Source organism: Eubalaena glacialis, chromosome 7 (assembly GCF_028564815.1).
Source record: "Eubalaena glacialis isolate mEubGla1 chromosome 7, mEubGla1.1.hap2.+ XY, whole genome shotgun sequence".
NCBI classification, from domain to species: domain Eukaryota; kingdom Metazoa; phylum Chordata; class Mammalia; order Artiodactyla; family Balaenidae; genus Eubalaena; species Eubalaena glacialis.
In genome coordinates this window covers 103,245,753-103,268,571 of record NC_083722.1, presented here as the reverse complement: position 1 = coordinate 103,268,571, position 22,819 = coordinate 103,245,753, and the positions used below count along the sequence as shown (strand labels likewise).

General features: G+C 40.9%; 1 protein-coding gene across 2 annotated transcripts in view; it reads right to left on the bottom strand.

The window, feature by feature from the left end:
• Positions 1–22,101, bottom strand: part of GRM7 (glutamate metabotropic receptor 7) — an 805,916-nt gene extending 783,815 nt beyond the window's left edge. For both annotated transcript variants that reach the window (XM_061195559.1, XM_061195560.1), the window contains exon 1: positions 21,583–22,101. In XM_061195559.1, the coding sequence (XP_061051542.1) occupies positions 21,583–22,101 (519 nt within the window). The remainder of the gene's footprint in view (positions 1–21,582) is intronic.
• Between the last annotated feature and the right edge of the window lie 718 nt (positions 22,102–22,819).

The following is a 22,819-nucleotide window of genomic DNA, read 5'->3' as shown; positions in this document are numbered from 1 at the left end:
GTGACAAGGAGCTAACTACTGATAAGACAGCTTCTTCAGTTTTGGGGCTACTCCAGGGTGAAATGCGGTAACGTCTTACTGCTTGCAACGTTATCTAGTTCTACCAGGGGGAATAAAGCAGAACAAGTAGCCACTGTTCTTGACAAGTGGATACAGTTTCAGTTTTTCAAAATATGAGGGTCAGATTCATTCATTGTATCAGATAGATCTCTCAAATGGCTTTGCCCATTTACTAATGGATGGCACACTGCAGACACACGTTGGGTCAAAGGACTCAATGTCACCTCATTGATACTGTCATCAATATAATTTGTATTGGCATTTTGTCTCACCCTGACTTTAAGGACTATGCGGGGAGATCCAAGTCTCCAGACCATGGACTGATCACCTCTGCCTGACACAGTATTCTCTGCTCATTTCCAGAGGCGACCAAGGATGAGTTCTTGGACTTCTGAGTCTATTCATCCTACCTGGCAACACATACTAGTTGGGCTGATTGGATCAAGCAGGAGCCCCAGAGTTTAAATTTCCAGCTGTTTTGGAGGAAACAGAGGCTATGCCCCACTCCCATAACCCCTCACTTCTTACTGCTAGCCTATCCTAGGCTGTTCTTGCTGATAGTAGTATTTCATGCTAAAAATTAATTTTGCTTACCTGATGGCAGTCACACAACCTCAAATGCCATTTTTATAAATAAGGCAACCACCAATGGAGTGTGATTTAGGGTTTTTTCTTCTGTAGACCCTGCCTACCCTATAAAATCTCCCATTACTGCATCATGGAGACTATAATCCCTTTCCGAGGGAATAGATTCTTTCCAACAGTAAGATGAAATAAGGATTTACATTTCCATACTGCCCAAAAGGAAATAAATTGATCATAAAATGCAGGAGAATGACTGATTTTCCACATTTGTTGTGTTCATTAAAGGGTTTTTGAATAGACTTGACAATATTAAAGAAGTTCAACATACACAAAATAAAAATTAATAAATGAAGAGAAAAAAATTGCATTTATAAAAAAATAACAAAATAAACACATTGATATATAAAAGGTTATAAATCAATGATGAAAAATGGATGTCATAAAGTCACAAACTAAAAACTATTAACAGCCAATAAAGATATGAAAATATGCTCAACCTTGCTATTATTAATTAAAGAAATACAAACAAAATAATTTAGGTGTCATATTTTACTGACTATAATGACAAAGTTTTAAAAAACTTGATAATACTGGTATTGATATTGATAACACTGGTACTGATGAGTGTAAGAAACCACACTGGATGTTAAATTGTTGGTAGAAACAAAAAGCAGGGTAACCTTTCTGGAAGACAATATGTCAGTATGTACCAGAACTGACAAGCAGCCATTCAAGTTCTAGAAGTCCATTCTAAGGAAATAAACAAATGCTCAAAGACATATGAACAAGGATGCTAGTCTCATTGTTTAGCAAAGCAAAACAGGAATAATCTAAATATTGAACAGTAGGGACTGGTTAAATAAATAATAGAATGCTGTTCAACCATTAAAAATTATGATGCAGATTTTTATTAGGTGATAAGTAATCATGCTTATATTACTAACTAAAAATGTTATAGAACTGTTTTGTAGTTTGATATAATAATTAAAGGTATTTTATACTTGCATTGTATTTATATGCACCCCTGTCACAAAAAAGTTTCAAAAGATACCCTCAAAAATGTTACAGAGATGATTTATCAGAAATGGGATTTTGAGTTATTTTTCCTTTTTTCTTTAAATCCTTTCAATTTTGGAGTTTCTGCAATGAGTCTGTATTATTTTTACAATTAAAAATATTTAAATTTACAACAAAAGGATCTAAATTCCTCCAGTTTTCCATTTATTTTCCACCCTGGCTCAGGGTATTTGTGTAAAAAAAAAAAAAAAAAAATCAGCTTATTTTCTCTTTTGTATCAATCTAAATTTACTTTTCATAAGTTAACTATTTTAGTCTGGCAAAAGCTTCACATAGGAAAATTGTTAGGGTTTGAGTATTCTATTACCTTTAAAAGCACTGGAAACTTTGAAATGATTTCTTTCAGAATTTCCATACAATACTGAAAGGCGGGGGTGAGGTAGCAAGATGAAGGGAAATAGGTAGCAGTCATCTTCCATTAGGAAAGAGCAACAAGAGGCAATTGGTACTCTTTTTATAAGGCAGAAGCCCCATGTGTCAACTCATGCTAAAAAATATATATATACACACACACATACATATGTTTGTGTGTATTATATGTATATATAACACACACATATAATTAATCCACTGTCTTAGGCTAATCACTCCTTGTGGCAGAAACAACCAGCTGTTGACTACACTTTAATTAGCTGCTCCAGCCTGCAGAGGCATCACTAGGACCAAGATAGGAACAACATTCTCCATCTCCACTTGCATCTGGGTATGTTCCATCCCAAAGAATGTGACCAGAGGTGACCTGAAGAGTTTATGTCCGAAGGATAACGAGTTGATAACTGTAGCTTGCAGCTTCCTCTCTCCTTTCCTTTTTAGGACAAACGTAGAGCCACTTGATGAAGGTGGTGGGTCCCTGAGTAACTGAGCACAAAACTGACCCTCAAACCACCAAAGTCCATACTGTACTCCTGAGTGGGTGAGAAATGAACTGTCCATGTGTTGCTCCACTGAGGTTTAAGGTTTATTGTTTAGTGTTTAACTAATGCATTTTTTCTTTAAACCTCAGTTGCCTTCTCTGTAAAATAAAGTATTTGAAAAGGATCAACTGTAAGTTTCTTCCATTGCTTACATTTTTATCTTAGTTTTTAATTCTCAGAAACATTGCGCACATTTTACCTTTTAAGTTAGTAAGTTTACTTTTTTTCCCACAAAGATGGGCTCTTGAAGTTATGGAGAAGTCACAGCAGACTGTTGCTTCAGTTTAAGATACACGTTCACATATGAGATGAGAAGGGTGACGACCCAGAGAAACGCCTTTGACAGGAGAGTGAGAGCGTACTGAAGAATGTTCAGTAATAGAGAATTCAGAGGGGAGAAACGGATGGGTTACATCTAACAGATTTGCTCAAAGGAATTTTGGAAAGGAAAATATGTACAGCAAAGACATGAAATGCCTTTTGGTCCCTAAATGGATTTCATTTCAAAGACGTGCATATCGCAAATACATGTACCATAACACTTCTCTGTCCACCTCTAGAATTTTCTAAAGCCTGACAGAACATCTGCAGAGAGAGGATGTCATTCCAAGATAATCGACTGCAAGTTACTATATTAAGATAAAAAAGTCCTTAACCTTGAACAGTTTTCAAAGAGATTTTAGAAGAAAGGAGCTCTCCAGGGGGTTGTATAATTATATAATTGTGCCCTTTCTAAAAGGCTATTTACAGATACATAATGTTTCCCTTCCATTCTTTAAAGTAAAATATAGGATAAAAAAAATAGTTTGGGGATAATATTTGTTTGGGACAGCAGGCACTGCTAATCAGTACCACTCTCTCCTTGTTCCTTACTATCAGAGCCCTGGTTTAGGAGACCCCATTATCCTTAAGGCTAAGGTGGCCAGTTTAAAATCCGAGCTGATGAGATCTAAGTGCAAGTCTGCTGACCATCAGTGGTAAAAAATGTGCTCCCTGATTTAGACACTGCCTTTTTTTTCTTACTTAATTTCTTTTTTTTTTCCTTTTCTTTCTTCCTGCCCAAATTGTTAGAACACTATTGGAGATTCTGGGGTCACTTTGAAGCTCTGTGGACCATAGGGACGTGCTAGAGATGTGGAAGCTGGAAGAGCTAAGCAACCCAGTCCCCTGGTGACGCCCTTCAGCAGCTGGACCAACGCTAGAGGGACTGTCTCCAAACTTCCTGCTACCCGTGGAAAGTAAGGTAAATCACTCATTCACTTTCTGTTACCTACTAACTGATACAGAACTCTAACCTCAGGGTTCTAGAACCCTTCTCAGTATCCCATAGTCATACTCGTGTTCCGGACTCCTGATCATCAGACTTGCTTATAGCAGATGTGTGGGGAGGGTGGGTTCTTCTAGAAGCCCTGATACTTCCTCCCCTACCCCCACCACACACAAATAATGATCTTTATGTCCACTCATCCTTCTATCTACACTCAGAGGCCCCCAGGAAGGCTTCACTGACAACCCTTTACTCCTCTCTACATGCAGAAAGGGTACAGGTGTCAGCTCTGGAGTCAGACTTCCTAGACTTGAATTCTTAATCTGTTACTTACCAGTTCAGGACTTGGGCAAAGTAGTTACCTTCTCTGGACACCCCTGTAAAACAGGAACACTAAGTAGCACCTATGTACTTTACTGAAAGGATTAAATGAGCAAATGCAGGTAAAGTTCTTATAATTTTTTCTTGGGTCAATCAATTCTAGCTGCTATTGTTACCTTTGGCTAATTTAGGGCAGAGTCCCTTTGCCCTCCTTTGGTTCTCTGGGCCCATCTCATTCACAACACACACAATCGCATACTGCAGAGTTTTGAAAGGTGGTTCTCAAAATGTGGTCCCTGGGCCAGCAATATCAGCCACACCTGGGAACTGGTTAGAACTCTGGCACTGGAGCCCAGCAATCTGTGTTTTAACAATATTCTCAGGCAAATCTGATGCACACTAAAGGTTGACGACAACTGAGAACATCTGTCTCAGACTCTCCTGGAGGCATTCACCAAAAGTAGAGTTACAGGACCTTACACCTGACCAGCTGGAGAAGAGGTCTAGTAATTGCCCTGGTTATCATGCTTGTCATGATTTTTCAGCACATAAATGTTTGAGAATCACTGCCATTTTGAATGTGTTTCACTTGTCTGTTTTTCCAGTGGACTTTACTTTCTTGCAAGGAAGGTTTGTGAAGATTTGTTGTTGTTGTTTGCATTTTTAGTTTTATTATGCTAATTCTAGAATCTCTAGTGCATAGTGCAATCTCAGGCAGGAAGTAGTGGCTCATTAAAACAGGTATCCCAAAAGTCTTAGTAGAACTTCAAGATTAATTCCTTCGGGAAGAGGTAAAATTGTCATTATATGCAGATGATATGATACTATATATAGAACACCCTAAAGACTCTACATGAAAACTACTACAACTGATAAACGAATTCAGCAAGGTAGCAGAATACAAGATTAACATACAGAGATTGGTTGCATTTCTTTATACCAACAATGAAATATCAGAAAGGGAATGTAAAAAAACAATGCCTTTTAAAATCACAACCCCAAAAGTAAAATACTTAGGAATAAACCTCACCAAGAAGGCAAAAGACTTACACACTGAGAAATGTAAAACATTAATAAAGGAAAGTGAAGATGATTCAATGAAATGGAAAGACATCTCATGTTCTTGGGTTGGAGGAATTAATATTGTTAAAATGGTCATACTACCCAAAGCAATCTACAGATTTAATGCGATTCCTATCAAATTACCCATGACATTTTTCACACAATGGGAACAAATAATCCTAAAATTCATATGGAACCATAAAAGACCCAGAATTGCCAAAGCAATCCTGAAGAAAAAGAACAAAGTAGGAGGCATAGCCATCCCAGACTCAGACAGTACTCCAAAGTCACAGTAATCAAAACAGCGTGGTATGGGCACAAAAACAGACATATGGATCAATGGAATAGAATACAGAGCCCAGAAATAAATCCACACACCTCAGTTAATCTTTGACAATTAATCTTTGACAAAGGAGGCAAGAATATACAATGGGAAAAAGACAGTCTCTTCCGCAAGTGTTGTTGGTAAAGTTGGACAGCCTTATATAAGTCAATGAAGTTAGAACACACCCTTTCACCATACACGAAAATACACTCAAAATGTCTTAAAGACTTAAACATAAGACATGACACCATAAAACTTCTAGAAGAGAACATAGGCAAAATATTCTCTGACATAAATCATACCAATGTTTTCTTAGGTCAGTCTCCCAAGACAATAGAAATAAAAATGAAAATAAACAAAGGGGACCGAATCAAACTTACAAGCTTTTGCACAGCAAAGGAAACCATAAACAAAATGAAAAGACAACCTACAGAATGGGAAAAAATATTTGCAAATGATGCAACCAGCAAGGGCTTAATTTCCAAAATATACAAACAGCTCATACAACTTGATGACAAAAAAAGCAAACAACCCAATCAAAAAAATGGGCAGAAGACTTAAAGAGACATTTCTCCAAAGAAGAAATATAGATGGCCAATAGGCACATGAGAAGATGCTCAACACTGCCAATTATTAAAGAAATGCAAATCAAAACTACCATGAGGTACCACCTCACACCGGTCAGAATGGCCATCATTAAAAAGTCTACAAATAACATATGCTGGAGAGGGTGTGGAGAAAAGGGAACCCTCCTACAACACTGTTGGTGGGAATGTAAGTTGGTGCAGCCAATGTGGAAAACAGTATGGGGGTTCCTCAGAAAACTAAAAATAGACCTACCATATGATCCAGCAATCCCACTCCTGGGCATATATCCAGACAAAATTATAATTCAAAAAGATACATTCACCCTGATATTCACAACAGCAATATTCACAATAGCCAAGACATGGAAACAACCTAAATGTCCATCAACAGATGAATGGATAAAGAAGATGTGGTACATATATACAATGAAATACTATTCAGCCATAAAAATAAAGAATGAAGTAATGCCATTTGCAGCAGCAACATGGATGCAACTAGAGATTATCATACTAAGCAAAGTAAGTCAGAAAGCGAAAGACAAATACCATGATACCACTTATATGTGGAATCTAAAATATGACACAAATGAACCTATCTATGAAACAGAAACAGAGTCAGAGACATAGAGAGTAGACTGGTGGTTGCCAAGGGGGAAGCAGGAGGGAGAGGGATGAACTGGGAGTTTGGGATTAGCAGATGTAAACTGGTATATATAGATTGGCTAAACAACAAGGTCCTATTATATAGCACAGGGAACTATATTCAATATCCTGTGATAAACCATAACGGAAAAGAATATGAAAAAGAATGTATATACATATGTATAACAGAGTCACTTTGCTGTACAGCAGTAATTAACACAACGCTGTAAACCAAGTATACTTCAATAAAAAATAAATTAAATTAAAAAAAAGATTAATTCCTTCAGAAGAACAAGTACTACACACTCACAAAAAAGCACCCTTTGAAAGTTTAAATTTTTGAATTTCTTTGCCACTTCCTTGGTTTTGATCATCTTGGACAATATATTTTTAATATTGACTTTTTAAAAATAATTGTGTTTCAGTGTTTGCTATCCTTAGAGAGACAGAAACAGATAAGTACAACTAAATACTTATTTTTCAAAAGTCTCAAAAGTATAAGGTAAATGAAAGTAATTATATCTTCAAATGATTTTGGGGTATGCTTCTAATTTCATACTTCTGATGCTATTAAAGATTAAAACTGTATTAAGACATTTGAGACATGCCGCATTGGTATTAAATGAATTTAATTTTGTGTAAAGTGGTAGAAATATTTTCTTCAGCAAACATACCTGCAGATATAAAATCACAACCATACATCTACAAAAAAGCAAGCTATTAAAGGAAATCTGATTGGTTATTTCCCTGCAGTATGGATCTGCTAATAATTTAATTTACTACTTGCTAACAGAAGCCAAAATTTAAATATACATATGTGTGTATATATATATATATATGTGTGTATATATATATCTTCAATTTTAAATCATTCATATATATGAACAAGTATATATACACATATATAACAATTGTTCATATATATATATATATAAACAATTTAAATTAAGGAAAGTACGTCTGGTGGCCTATTTCTTCCCCCCCATGATTTCTAAAGAACACCATATTCTACTCTAGGCAGTGGAATGTCAATCCACCTTAAGGGTTGTTCAATGAGCATATCTGAGAAACCACTGGTTTAGCCAATGATGTACTTATTGGGGGAGGCCCTAGTGCCACCGTCAAGAGCTTATCCACAGGAGAGATAAGAAGGTACTTGTTTGGTTTGTGAAAAGAAGGAGTAGTGAGGGATGGCAGGTAGCTGCAGGCTGATGACACGTGATGTCCATATATATGTAGAACCAACACGCCCATAATTGCACCCATTTTCCATACCCAAATCCAAAGCCTTTATATCATTAATCCCAGGCAAAAATGGTAAGATTCATGTGTGCTACTATCTCACGGCATCAAGATGCCTGTAAACTAATATGAGTATGACTTAGTTTTATCAGTGGAGGACAAACCAGGCTTCTATCACCAAGCCCCATTCCATACCAGGCAAACCAGTCCAAGACTTCTCTGACTGCTGCAGGAGAGTCTATGGAAGGGGCGCTCACTCCACTGTGATGCCTAAAATGCCTTTGCACAGCGCAAACATTCAGTACATGCTGAGTGAATGAATGAGTGAACTGGTGTCATAAAACAGGCTTATTTGAGGGAAATTCCATTCAACAGGCTGGCATTCCTTCCTACCCGTCTTAACTGTTAAGCTTGCAATCAGACAAAAATTTAATTATAAAAAGTTAGAGCTGAGGAAATTTTAGAAACTACTCTCCAAAGGTATACAACTTTAATTTAGTGGTAAAAATCACTAGGAGTGATTTAGGAGTCAATCAGACCTGAGTCCAAATTCCACGTCTATCATATTTTAGTGAGCAAATAACTACTTCTGAGGCTCTGTTCCATGTATGCGTTATGGGATATCATAATAATACATACATTAATTGTATGACTATCAGGGGATGAAATGACACAATCCATTTGCCATGGTCAGCTAAGTAATTTGCACCAAGTAAGCACTCAAGACATTAGCCAATATTAATAGTGGAGAGATGAAAACAGAACTCTGGGAATGACGCCTACCCTAGTGGTCCCAGTGGTCATAAGGACTTTCTTCCATTCAGCCTGCTCTCTTCTCACTAAGACTAAGGAAGAGAAGATGAACAAATTAGGAATAACAATTTGAAAATGGTTTTATACTCCCTGAATGAATGGAATTATAATGATTCATGAGTTCTGCAGAAATATGATGAGACTTTAGATCTTTATGTTAGTTCTCTACAAAACCAATTTATGGCCCTAAGATGTACCTTCCCACCCAGCCACATCCCTACCAGGATCAAATATCATTGTAAATGGAAAAGTCAACAACACATAATTAACAAGCTAAGTTACAAGCCAGTGAAGTCTCGGAAGTTTGATAGAGAAAATTCAGATTTATCATTATATGTAAAAAGAAGATGATATGAAGAACTTAATCTAAAAAATATTACCTGGAGATCTATAATCTCTATAATAGTGCTATAAAAAGTAAACAGCTAGAAATCTATTTAGATGGTTTTCCTTATAAGAAAGCATTTTCTGTATAACTTTTAATGTACTATTGATGAGAACAATTCAACAAAATTCAAATAAATATCTGCAGGTGTCCTACAAGAAGAAAAGCACAGAGTCAGATGCGACGTAACTGGACTTCAGGATGAGTAAGACCCTATACTTGACCTCAATAAATTAACATTAAATACAGTGGATGAGTCATGTACAGAATGTCAGAATTCTAAAAGGCCAAGCTAAGTACCAAAAGGAACATGTGGGGATTCTTAAGAAGGAAATAAAATATTGGTTAGTTGATTACGAAAAGGCAGAAGGGAGTAGGTTCCCTTTGGCTGGTCTTTGAAGAGATCACTTCCTTTCCCTCCTAGTCCTGAGGCTAGGGTGGCATGGGCAATAGAGGAATATGGGGATTGAGAATCATTCCTACTCTCACCAGAGTGGCTGGAAGCAGATTTTCTTACCAGGATGTAGTAGTACGCTAATATTTAAGGGTTCTTGAGGTCAGAGAGAAAGGGGTTTGAATACTCCGGCTCCATCTCTTGCTGTGGGTCAAGTTTCTTACCTTTCTTGCTGTGAGTCAAGTTTCTTACCTTTCCAACACCTCAGCGTCTTTACCTGAAAATTGGGGATGATGATCATGTCTCCTACCTGAGTGTGAGAACTACATGATACAGTGCATACGCAGGGCTAGATTTGGTGCCTGGCACACAGGAAGTGCCCAGGACGGCGAGTGTAGTGACAGTAAAGGCAAAGATGATGGAGGTAGTGCTGGTGTTGGTTCTGCCCCCAGAACAGGCTCTGACTGGGAGAGAGTTAAAGCACCTTTGGGTTCGTGAGGGTTTATATACAAGCAACGGTTGATCAATGTGAGCTGGTTGTCCAAATGCTTATGTGCAATCTAAGAAAAAAATGGGCCTCAGATTTGCTCAACTACTTAATAATATTAGCAGTGGTAGTAGTCAAAGAAGCTAAATTTTATTACGTGTTTACTATATGCCAAACAATGTGCTGAACGCTTTAAAAGGATTTACTCACTTATTACAACGAGGCTATGCCTAGGTCCTGATAATGTTATTCGTCTCTTTCAGATGTTGACTGAGCCTCAGAGGGGTTACAAAAGCACCTAAGATCCCATTGTCGGTACATGACGGAAATGAGTTCAAATCCAGCCTGTCTGACTTGTTCTTAATCATTAAGGTATGAAATTAAGCATGTTGCCCTTTGCCTGATTCTCCTTCTGAGGCCTGAATATTTCACTTAGCCCCCTGAGTGCAGAAGAGAGAAAATTCTCTCTCCTTGACCCCACTTGGCATCAATATCCAACTCCCCTTCTCAAAACAGGGGTTGCTTCAACGAGCAGGAATGAATGCCGGGTCGTGGACCAGTCACCTTGATGACTAAGGGTCAGACACCAGGGAAAGAAAATGCTCTGCGACAATCCTACCCTTGTACAGAAACAAGACAGAAATGGGGGGACGGGGCAGAAGATAATGGAATAAGGCATAGGAAAAATAGCACCTGGCTTTGTGATAATAATAATAGTAGTAGTAGTAGTAATAGTAATAATAATAGACTTTACTATGCTCTAGGCATTGTATTAAGTGCTTGGTATAAGTGACTTCATTTTAACATTGAAAACAATTCTATGAGGATGAAATATTATTATCATCATTTTATAGACAGGAGTATTGAGGTTCAGGTAATCAGGTAAATTGCCCAAGCTCATATGGTTAGCAAGTGGAAAGCAGGGATTTGAACCATCACCTACACTCCTAACCATTATGCTATAACCATTATGCTGAAGACATAAGAATTCCAATGATCTTTCCCCATAACCCACTCCTGCACTCCAGACTTAAATAGTCCAAGATCAAGAGAGAGCAAGCTTGGAGTTGCCACTCTTCAGTGAGTTTCAATCATTTCAAAACAGTGTATTTGCTCACAAGATGCAGTTCCTGTGATAATCTTCTCAACCAGGTATCAAGAAACAGGAAGCAAAGATTCAAGTAACAGTATGTTCCTACTTATGAGGAAGGTGGGACAGCATAGTTGACTTTGGGCTTAACTGTTCTGGAAAACGTGGTCCCAGTAGGCATACATGCTGGTACATCTTCTCCACCTACCAAACACAAAAGCAATATTTCATTTCCATGTTGCTCTTCATAGTTCCACCTTATTCGTGCCTGTCATTCATCCTCTGGCCTCTTCCTGTCTCCATTTCTGTACAGAAAGGTGCTAAGTCTCTGCTCTCGGATATGAAAAGGGTGTGTTAGGAGAGGGAGCCATGGTTCCTCAATGTCTTTTTTTTTTTTCATCTTAATTCTATTATGCCAACTCCACTGAACTTAATTAGAGTGAATACAGAATTACACAATTACCCTCTGTTCTATTCTTTAGATGTTATATTTTGATAAAATTTACTACATGCTGCTCTCCCCTTGAACACCAGATGAACACTAGAAATGGATGTGTGTTGATATAAAATCTGTTATAATTACAATTAAAGTATAGCTTACATAATGATAGTGTTAACATAAAATTATAGATGTGTAGAGACAACGTGGTCATGCATTTTTAGTATAAGTACATGCTTAGACCAATATCTGTTAGCGGAATGAATATGGAAGAGAATTTTGGTTAAGCCACAAAGGCTGTTTAAGGACTTGCAGATAGCTAAGGGGAACTCAAAGACCAGTAAGATAATATTTCCCCTGCCATGTTTTCAATTGCAAAGTGAAGGGAAGATGTGAAAGTAAGTACCCCTATGGAAATTACAAGACAAGTACATTTTTTTCCTTGAATACCTGGGTAAATGTTTAAATTCTGATGTATATCAGTGATGCAAATTTTCAACTGAGTTTGATAAATCATAAAATAATAATTATACATATATGTATACAAAACTGCATGGAACTAGACAGTTGAGAATTACTTCTAATTAAAGAGGTACCCTATGACAACTAATTTAAACCTTACAAAATATGGTTCCAAGTATCCCATCAGAGTGAAAAGTAGGAGACTGAAAGGTTTATTCTAAATGTTTATAGTCATGGTGTCTTAACTAAAACTACTGTGTCACAAATACTATTAAAATAATTGGACATTTTATTCACTTTTGCTGCAAACAACAAAACAAACTATAGATATTTTTTCATTTCAGGTAATTATTTTAGCTAATAGTTATTAAATGTTTTGAGAAGACAGAGTGCTAATTGCATTACTTCATTTTATCTTTAAAATAGCGCTTCCATTAATTATTCTTAACATCTCCATTTTATTAAAATGTATCTCTAGTTTAGACCTTTCTTCAGAACTGCAGACTTGTGTATCCAACTGTGTACTCAGCATCTCTACTTGGATGTCAAGAAAACATCTCAAATCTTATACCTCCGAAACTGGTCTTTAATCCCCCAAACATGCTCTACCCCAAACTTTTTCCATCTTAGGTGACAGTAACCACACCTTTCCAGTTCCCCAGGCCCTAAATCTCGAATTCACCCTTGACCCCCTCTTCCTTTCCATTCTCGCATTCAATCTACCACGAAATGCTGTCACAACCTTCCCAATGTGCCACTTCTGAGAATTACCAGCCACTAACAGCGTGGCGCAGGCCACCAACATAGACCTCGAGGATCCTGTAGTCGCCTCCCGAGATTCTCCCTGACTCCACTCTCTCCGCACATCCTCAAGACCACAGATAGAGTTATGCTTTTCAAACAAGAGACAGTTCATGCCACACCTCGGCTAAAATCCTGTCCTTGGCTGCCTACATTTAGAGTAAAAGACACCATGCATGGTATGGCCTCCCAGGACTTACCCAATCCATCCCATCACATATCTGACCTCAAGCCCTCCTGCTGCTTCTTCCTCCCCACTGACTAAGTCAGCCAGGGTGGCCTCCTTGATATTCCTCCAACCTGCCCGGCATATTTCTGCCTTAGAGTTTTGGCACTGGTTGTTCTTGCTCCCAGGGAGTGGTCTCCCCCTCATACATTCTGACAACTCCCTCACTTCAAGTCTCTGCTCAAATGTCAACTTATAAAATCCACCCTGACTACCCTATGTAAAAACAGAACCTACCTGTACACTCCTCCAGCACTCCCAACCCAAGCCTCTTCAGTGAGCTTCACATCCTTTTCCTTATCCCACAGCGCCCATCAACTTGTGACAAAGCACAGAATTTATTTATAACATCCGTTTCCACACGAGAGTGTAAGGAGAGAGAGCATGCAAGAAGGAACATGCAAGCAAAGGCTCTTGTCTAATTTATCCATTGATACGTCCAACCATAGAGAACAGGAAGATGCTTGATAAATATTCCTGGAAAAGATATAGATGAGGAAACTAGTAGTAAAGCTCAGAAAGTTTAAGTAACTTCCTCAAGGTTCTAGAGCTAGAAGAGGGTCACAGTAGAATTCACACTTGGGGATGTCTAACTTCAAATCTCTTAGCCTCTCTGCTATCTTAAGTCCATGCAATTCAGGATTTGTTTTAATCAGTGCCATGGAAATTCTCACTCCACTGAATAGTATCACTAATGTGTTCTCTGTCTAGATTTATATATATATTTTCCATTTAAACAAAGGAAACAGAAGAGGGGAATTCATCATGGGTTACTGCGGTACTTTTACAGCAATTTTAGCAATAATGACATTTAAGTAATAGTGATATTTAATGATAGCATAATAATAATAAAATAATAGCCCTTCAATGTATTGAACACGAATCACATGCTAAACTCAGTGCTAAAATACTTCCATGTATATTTTGTGCAAAATCCTTATGAATATTCTATCAGATGAGCTTTATGTGTAACTCCACCAGGCACACGTCTCTTATTCCGCTTTCAAAGACAAGGAAATTGATGAGAAGTGTGGTAACTGTTTGATCAAGATGAGACTGGTAGTAAGTTGTGAGTATGAATTTAAATTCAAGCCTAACTCCAGAATTTGATTCTTAATCCCTACATGAAAATTCTGATAATTCCTTTGGTAAGAGTATGTTTTCTCCTGGAAAACATCCCCCATTATGTCTGCCTGTGCTCATACCTTCAGAACACAGTCAAGTTTAAAACATGATAAAAATGTTTAAATAGTGTGCTTTAATAAACGGAAATATCTTCATCTAAACAATAACACAAAAAGGCAGGCTGAGCCCTTTGAAGTGGCTTCGTTGCTATCTTCCATCCAGAACAAGAGAAGGAATCAACAGCTGCAGAGTAAAGACAGCACAAAACCCAGAGATGGAGGATTCTGTAAATGACCAATTACAAGACTATTAAGCTGCACTTTCATAGCAAGAGGCAAAATATTCCATTAAACTGAAAATTCTTCCACCCTTCACTCCAAGGCCCACACAAACATTAATGTTGCATTTATTAGGATGTATTTCCTGTGCTCTATCAACTTGACTTTCAGCAACTGTATTAATACAGTCCTTTCGCTTTGCACATATATCTGAATAATGGATTCCATCACTGGAGTTTTGTAGAAAGAGTGGAGTGAATGAAATAAAGTTTGGGAAGAGCCATCATAATCCATAATGATGGGCACTGAATCAGGACAAGAAGAAACCTCTCTTCTCATTTATCTGAATGAAAATTCTACTATATATTTATTGTCTCTGTACAGGGTCATCTGTTGAATAATGGAAAACAAGCATCCTTCATTTGGAGGTAGGATTTGTGTGCTCAAGTTTCTATGGGCCTGCAGAATTTATCTTGTTTTAGAAATGAAATAAAATGTAATTTCTTACTGTAAGTAGATGTGGTTAAGCAACTGGCAACTTTGATGTCTTTCAATCACTGCAGTTTCGGGGTAGGCAAATCTATAATTATTTCAAGCACTTCTTTATTGGTGCAACAATTGAGCAGTGTACATAGTGGTCAACAACCTGGGCATTGTCAGACGACTCTAAGTTTGAATCTAGACTTTGCCACTCACCAGCTATGTGACTTTCAGCTATGAGAATCACTTTCTTCAGCTTTACAGTGTGGATTATTATATGCCCTTTGCAGAACTACTGTAAGAACTAAATGTATATGGGCACAGTGCCTCATAGCAAGGGCTCAAATTAGTACTGTGGTCACTACTAGTAATATTGAAAAGAAATTAGAACTTCTATTCTCATAAAGTGAGATATGTGTCCCTTTATCATTGTAATTTCATATCATTTTACTTTTGACCTTATAAGTTAATAACTTGATCCAAGAAACATCTAGCAGTAAATATAATTGAAAGAAGATTACTTGTCAAACATGAAATACTGTAGTATTAAGTGTGCTGGCACAATACTCTCCTCAGATAATTAACCTGTAAAAATATGTTATTGTCTTCTTTTTAATTAAGCACATTGAACATATATATTTACTGTGCCAATTGGCAAAAGGTCCATTAATTAATCAGTCTAACTATATGTTGCATAAATGTCTTCTAAACATAATCGCATATGTATTGTATTTGTTGGGAAAATGTGTTTGAGATTGGTCTTTTCTGCCTATTTAAAGTAAAAGAGGGTGAGAAGTAGAGTTAGGCTTAATGTACTTTGTACTCCATTATGCCATGAAAATGCTTCTGTGCCCTGGAGACAACAACAAAAGATTTGCTTTAATGACAAGAATCAAGTATCGTTCTAAAGCTTCCAGGTAGGAGGCCTATAGGTTGCAGTTTATATCAGAAGTATTTGCTCTCTCTCTCAACTGCATCTAGATAGGAAAGATGTGGTCACAAATGCTTCAAGGTGATATAGTAAATGTTGGAAAGAGTGGGGGAGGAGGCAGAGTTTTGAATATCTCAAACCTGAGCTAGAAGGATTTTATTTAAAGAAAATAGCAGATATTATTTTTCACTCAAGGAATGCCAGTCAGCAAACCCGACATTAATGTAGGAAATTAGCTCTTTTAGCTATGGTGCTTTCAAATGCACATGGCTGAAAACAAATTCAAAATAGTCAAAGGAAATTTAAAAACAAAAACCAAACAACAACAACAACCTCAACAAACAAGTACTGGAAATTCAGGGATGCAGCCATATTCAGATACAGTTGGATCTGGAAGTTCCAGAGTATCAAGCAGGGCTCCAGCTCTCTCTCCATCGCTCAGCCCTGCTTACCTCTGCAAGACTTTATTTTACAGAAAGTCTCTTCTTGTGCTGGATGGTCACTGGGAGTCCCAGAGTCATATCTCCCCATGTTAGAAATTCCAGAGAGAAAAGACAATTTTCCCATTTTTCTCTGAGAGAAAAGTCTTGGGGAGGAGTCTGACAGACTTAGCCGAGGTCAGATGCCCACCCATGAACCAATCACCTGCTTTACTGGAGTTCAGTCCCTGCGCGACTCATCCCTGGGGCCCGTGAGGAGGCAGGATGTCATTATCTGGCAGTTCTCCAAGAAAAGCCTGCTGTTTTTGTAAGATGAAAGGGGAGAGGACATGGATAATGAAACCTGTATCTGCTTCTGTAAAATCCACAGTTCTTACTCCCTGCCCCGTGTCGATGACCGTGCAGTAAGCTGACCCAGGAGGTCATTTTTCCCACAACAGTCTTTATATATATGACTAAGGAACACACTGGTAAAAGAATACGGGAGAAAGTCTGAGAAGTATGAGAAGTCAGCTAGACTGATATTAACTAAAAAAGCTGTGTGAAAATATCCTTAAAAAGTTGCCCCCAACTCACTCAAAGTCCAAAGTTGGAGCTGGAAACACAATGTCATGGAGTTTGGATAAGAACAGGTTTTCTCCAAGCTGAACTATGACACAGAGATTAGAGACTTCTAGAAACTATACTTTTTCAAAGAAAAAACATCACATGAGAAAAATGAGGCCTAGAAAAATTAAATGACTTAAGGTAACATAGCTAATTAATGGCAGGACGGAGACTAGAGTATACTTTGTATAATTGGCTATGGTCTTTTAAATCCATGATACAACTTCTATATGTAACAAATTTGTTAAACCCTAAATGTTTATGAAATTCAAGGAATCCATTATCTTAATTATTCCTGAAGAGAAAACATCCAAAGACTTCTTAATTGTATGGGTATACATACATAAAATACACGTGGAGGTATCTTCAAATATAGTATGTGCCTGTCTCTATTCCTTCCCTCTCCGCTCTTTTAAAAAATGCCCCTTTAAAAATTGCCCACTCACCATCTGTTAGGTAAATGTGCTGAAACACAGTAAATGTGGAGACAGAAATTGTTATAGAGACTATTCCAAATGGCACTGACACCTGTATTTATGAAATTTTTAAAAGGGTAAGTTAGAGTTGTTTTTTTGAAAAAAAATCCCACTATAGTAACACCACATCATCCTAGGTGCCCAGTTCTATCCAATTACGTAAGATGGAGAAAGAGAGAGAGAGAGATAGAAACAGAGAGAGAGAGAGAGAAGAGAAAGAGAAGAGAAAGAGAAAGAGAAAGAAGAAAAGAAGAAAACCAAGTACTTATGTATAAAATGTTGCTCCCAAAGTTTGAGATTATATTCAAGCATCAATGAACAGAAGGAAAACACTTACAAATTTACAAATGTATTTCATTTATGGTACGAGGGATACAGGTTTAGATTTGCAACATGCTCCCACAAGGGTCAAACCGACCACTTTTTTCTATCTAGTTGCTCTTGAGAGAACAAAACAATTGAAACAGATGCCATTCAATTCCAAGTCTATAGCTTAGACCATGTCACTGCACATGAAATATTGTTCATTCAGAGTCAGCACATAGCAAGAGTAATTTATACTCTCAGAGTGTTTGCTCTCAAGTCAGTAGCAGAGAAGCCTTGAATAAAAACGTTCCCATTACTTTCCATTGTAATATATCTTACTTATAGCCCATGAAACAGTGGTCAGGGGAGATTTATTCTTTGGACACCATATTATATAATCTCTCCACTTTCAGCCATCCCCCACTCTGTGATTATTTTTTAAATATGTTACTCGTAGTCAATATTAATTTACGTTTAATCTTTCTTAGCATTAGGAGAGTATTATTTTGTACAGGCTCAGAAACAAATCTCCCGAAATTCCTCCCTGATGCTCCCTTCAGGCTGAAAATGCATTGCAGGGCGGCTGCAGTGACTTAATTCTAGTTGGCAGAGCCCTGGCCACGCACTAATTTCATTAGCCTCAAATTCCTGGATTTGAAAGATCCACTGAATATGATTCCTGTCCTGTGACATGTCACTTACTAACCAATTCAGTGTGCATACAGAGGAGAGAAAGGACTTGCTCAGCTCTGGCCCACCGGCAGGCAGATGAGAATTCCGAGTCAGAGACACTGTTTACATCTGAGTGGTCATTCTTGCCCGGGTCCTCATTTTCAGGAAAGAGCTTCATTCCAGGCTTTGCTGGCAGCTGCAGCATTTGTTACATCCATTACTATCTCCTTATTCCTTCCTGCCCCCCAGTGCTTAGCATCCCCCATGTAAGTCACTAAGTCTTCCTTCCCCCAGCCTAGAAGCTTACCTCACCATAAATTTTTATCTCAAATGATAGGTTTGGCACATTCCCCACAGCAACCCACAGGGACTGGGGAAAAGAAAACTCAAATCTCTGGAGAGCTAAGAATTCAACCATTTAGACGAGTTTCTTTTATACAGGACAGTCTTCATTGAGCTGAACCCCGCAATCCCAGAAAAGATTCACCTACCCATTCTTTTCCTCTTTCCCTAAAGTGACAGTGACTGTGCCTTTGAACAATGGGTCTGTGTTCCACTATTCTCTCTATTCATTTTGCAGATTTACAGAGGCTGGGAAACTGGGGACTGGACTTACATGCCAGGAGCTTCTAAGATCACATGCAAAAATAAGGCTACTGGAAGAGATTGTTGGAATCTATCTCTGTATATTTGAACATGGGCAGTGGTTAACCAGGACGCTCACACCAAGCTTATACCCAGCTTGCAGCACAGCTACAAGTTGGTGCATCCCTCCTACTACCAGCCTCTTCTCAATAAATGCAGGTGAAAACTGGGGGCTCTTTCCCCTCAGCTGTTCAATCCAACATGAATAGCTGCAATTTGCAAATTAGAGGAAAATGACAGTGTTTTCTCTGAATGGTTTTGGTCTCAACCCACACTGCTAATGCTGGCATTCAGTTCCTTTCCTTCCCAGCCCAGGGAACGGGGGAACTAAGCATAAGGCAAGCGTTTTCTTTTCTTGCAAGTGCCTCAGATCCACACACCAGAGAAGGAATCAGCTCGCCCTGGAATCTTTTTCAGCAAACACAATCCTTCAGCCTAGTCTGCAAGCTCTATCTTGACTTTAAGATTTCACTGTTTTTTCGACAGGCAGGCCCATCTGCAGTACTGCCCAAGCTCCAAGTGAAGAGAGAAACAGGCACCAAAATAATTTAAAAAATGTCAAACAGCAAATGTGCCTTCAACCCCCAGAGCTCCAGTGAAAATACCGTGAGTTGCCCCTGTGGTTCTCAGGTGACCTCTGGCCTCATCCTCCCTGCAGCGCTGCCTCCTCAGGTTCTCTAGTTTAAGCTCAGAGGTAAAGGAAGTGCTTCTGGGTTTTGCTTACAACAACCCAGGCTCTTCCTGAAAGCATTACCTCAAAGTGAAGGCTGCCCGGAAGCACTTTTGGCTTTACAAACATCTAGAGATCTCCACGGTGGCATACTCAAGAGGTGCTAGGGATGCTCAGAGGCTCAGAGGGGCCATACCAGGCTGCAGCCTTAGACAGGCACCACTCCTCCTGGCACAAACACAAACTTCATACTCCTGGGCGCTGATGTAGTGACAGCTTGAACCTCACAAGGAGTCCCCTCCAGAAACCCAACATGCTTCAGGAAAGGCACTTGAGAGGGAGCCAACTCTTTAGATACGGGGAGCATAAGGGTCAGCCAGAACATGTGGAGAAGGGATTAACTGAGTTTGGGTACTACCAGGCAGGGAGAGAGCTGTGCATTAGGAAAGGATCACTTCAAGATACAGATGAACAAAAAACTTGGAGGTAGGGGTAGAGAAGGAGAAGAGAGGCAGAAATTGAAAGGGAGAAAAAAAAAGAGAGAGAGAGAGAAAAAAAACAGCAGGGAGAAAGGGACACAAGGAGAGAGACACACAGGAAGAAAGACAGAGAAACAAGAAGAGAACCCATAGTCACGCAGACCCTGAAACTCAATTTCTTCATCCAAAAGCCATCCATTTATACTCAGGGCGGCACAGGAGCCGTGGGGCTGAGGCTGCGGGAGCAGGCGGCGAGAGAGCACTACAGTACAACCCGCCGCTCAGCTGGCCCGATCCGCCGTCCTCGCATCTTCCACCGTCGCCCGCCTGCACCCAGAGCAGGAGGACCGCCCGGCCTTGCTCAGCGCACCCTACGGCCTCCCTCCAGGCGCCTTCTTGCCTGGCTCTGAGAAGCGTCCTCAAAACCCAGGATTGGGGTTGGGGGGCTGCGTTCGGGAGGTCGTGGGAAAGGATGGGCAGGGTGGGTGCAGAGGAAGCGATTTTGTTTCGCAGTTAGCATGAGCTCATCCCTGGGCTCTCAACTGGCAGGAGTAGAAAGCTGATCGCCCGGCTCCTGCCAGTGGCCGGATCGCAAATGCAGTTTAGACGGTGCAAACAACTGCCCAGAGCAAATCACCTGGGGGTCACGTCTGCGGGTGGTATCTCCCCACCTGAGGACAGTCCCCACGCCTTCTGCCCCATGCCCTCGCAGAGACAGGTTACAGCTCGGGAAATCCAACCGGAGCGAAATGGGCAATTAACATCCAAATGTAGGTGAAGACCTAGCCTTCGGTTTAAGAACTGCCTCCCTAAGCTCTTCTCGAAATTTTCCAAGGGAACTGCAGCTTGCCGGGCGGCTTGGGGCAGGGAAGCTGGGGAGTTGAGAAATGCCTAGTTTCTAGGCGTCTTCTCATCTTTCATATTCCTTGCGCCTAACTGGCTCTCACAGGAGCCCGGCACTTTTACAAGCCTGTTTTTGGACCATATTTCACTCTAATGCAAACCCATTTAAATCATCGCCTTGTTTTTCGGAGACTGTTTCTTGTAAATGGGGCCATAAATCCAGAATGTCAAGCCGGATGGAGGGGAGCGCGGACAGGCGAGGGATGAAAGGGAAATGAATCAAGCAGGGAAAGTACCTCCTCGGGTGAGGTGGGAGGGATTCGGCAGGATCTCCAGGGTGGAAATGAGCGAAGGCTGACCAGACCCCGCACCCCTGGAGTCCAAGCCAGCCTTCAGGATAAAGAGCGCGGGGAGCTACGGCGCGCTCTGCCCCGGAGGGAGCGCCCCCCTACCTGGAAAAGCCTCAGGATGTTGGCTACCATGATGGAGACCGAACTCCCCGAAGCCCCAATCACTCCAACTACTTTCTCCGGCTTGACGAAAACGGGAGGCTCGCCGTTGGTGCAGCGCACTTCGGAGGTGTCCTTCTGGATGAGCGCCTGGACGAAAGTGAGCGACTGTTCGAGCGCATAAGTGTCCCTGGAACAAGTGTCCAGGATCCGCGCTCCCAGCGTCACGTTGGGCAGCAGGTTGGGATCGCTGTTGATCTGGTCCAGGGCGTAGAGCATCGCTTCCAGTCTGTGGATCCCGTTCTCCCTCTTGATGTCGCCGCAGGGCACTCCGCTGGGACCCTTCGCGTGCACCGGGAACAGCCCCCCGAGGGTGACGTCCCCCTCGATACGAATGGAGTGCGGGGCGTACATCTCCTGGCCGCGCGCCGCCGCCGCCAGCGCGCACAGGAGCACCTCCAGCACGCAGCAGGGGAACTTCATCAAAGTCAGGGCGCGGAGCAGCTTCCCCAGCTGGACCATGCTGCTCCCGCGGCTGCGGTGGTGGCGGCGGCACTGGAGAGGACGGTGGCGGGCTCGCCGGAGTCCTGGCCCCTTGGGGTGAGCTCCTCCGGGGAAGCCCAGGGTCTCCTGCGGGCGAGGAGGGTGGGAGCGCCCGGGGAAGGGCAGCCGGCGAGGGTGCGGGGTCCCGCGGCGCCTGCCAGCTTGGGGCGCCGTGCGCTCTCGGGTTCCCCGGTCGGCGCGCCGCGCTCGCGCTCGCGCTCGGTGGCTTGCAGCTCGAGCTCTCCAACAGCCCAGCACTGGGGAGAGAGCAGGGATTGCTATCGCTTTAAATGGTCGTTCGGCTCCCTCTCCTCCTCCTCCCACTCCCTCCCACCCTCGCTCTCTCTCAGGCTCTCCCCACCCTTCTCAGCGCCCGCCCTCCCCACTGTTTTGCATCATCACGCAGGGAGGGGCTGCGTGCTGAGGTAAGGGGGGGGAATGGGTGGGCGGCTGTGGGGGGGGGGGAGTGCCTCCGATTGGGAGTTTCGAGGTCCCCAGGGAATCTGGGGATTGCAGGTCGCAGGCGAAGGCTGAGCTCCTGCTCCTGTCTCAGTGTAGAAGCCGCTCGCTCGCCCGCCTGCACCCACACGCACATTCTAGGCACAGGGTAGCATCAGCCCCGGACAGGGCGGTTCTATCTGGGGCTGACTGCTTCCAACCCTGAGGTCCGGAGCCGGGGCTGTCAGCTCCGGGAGAA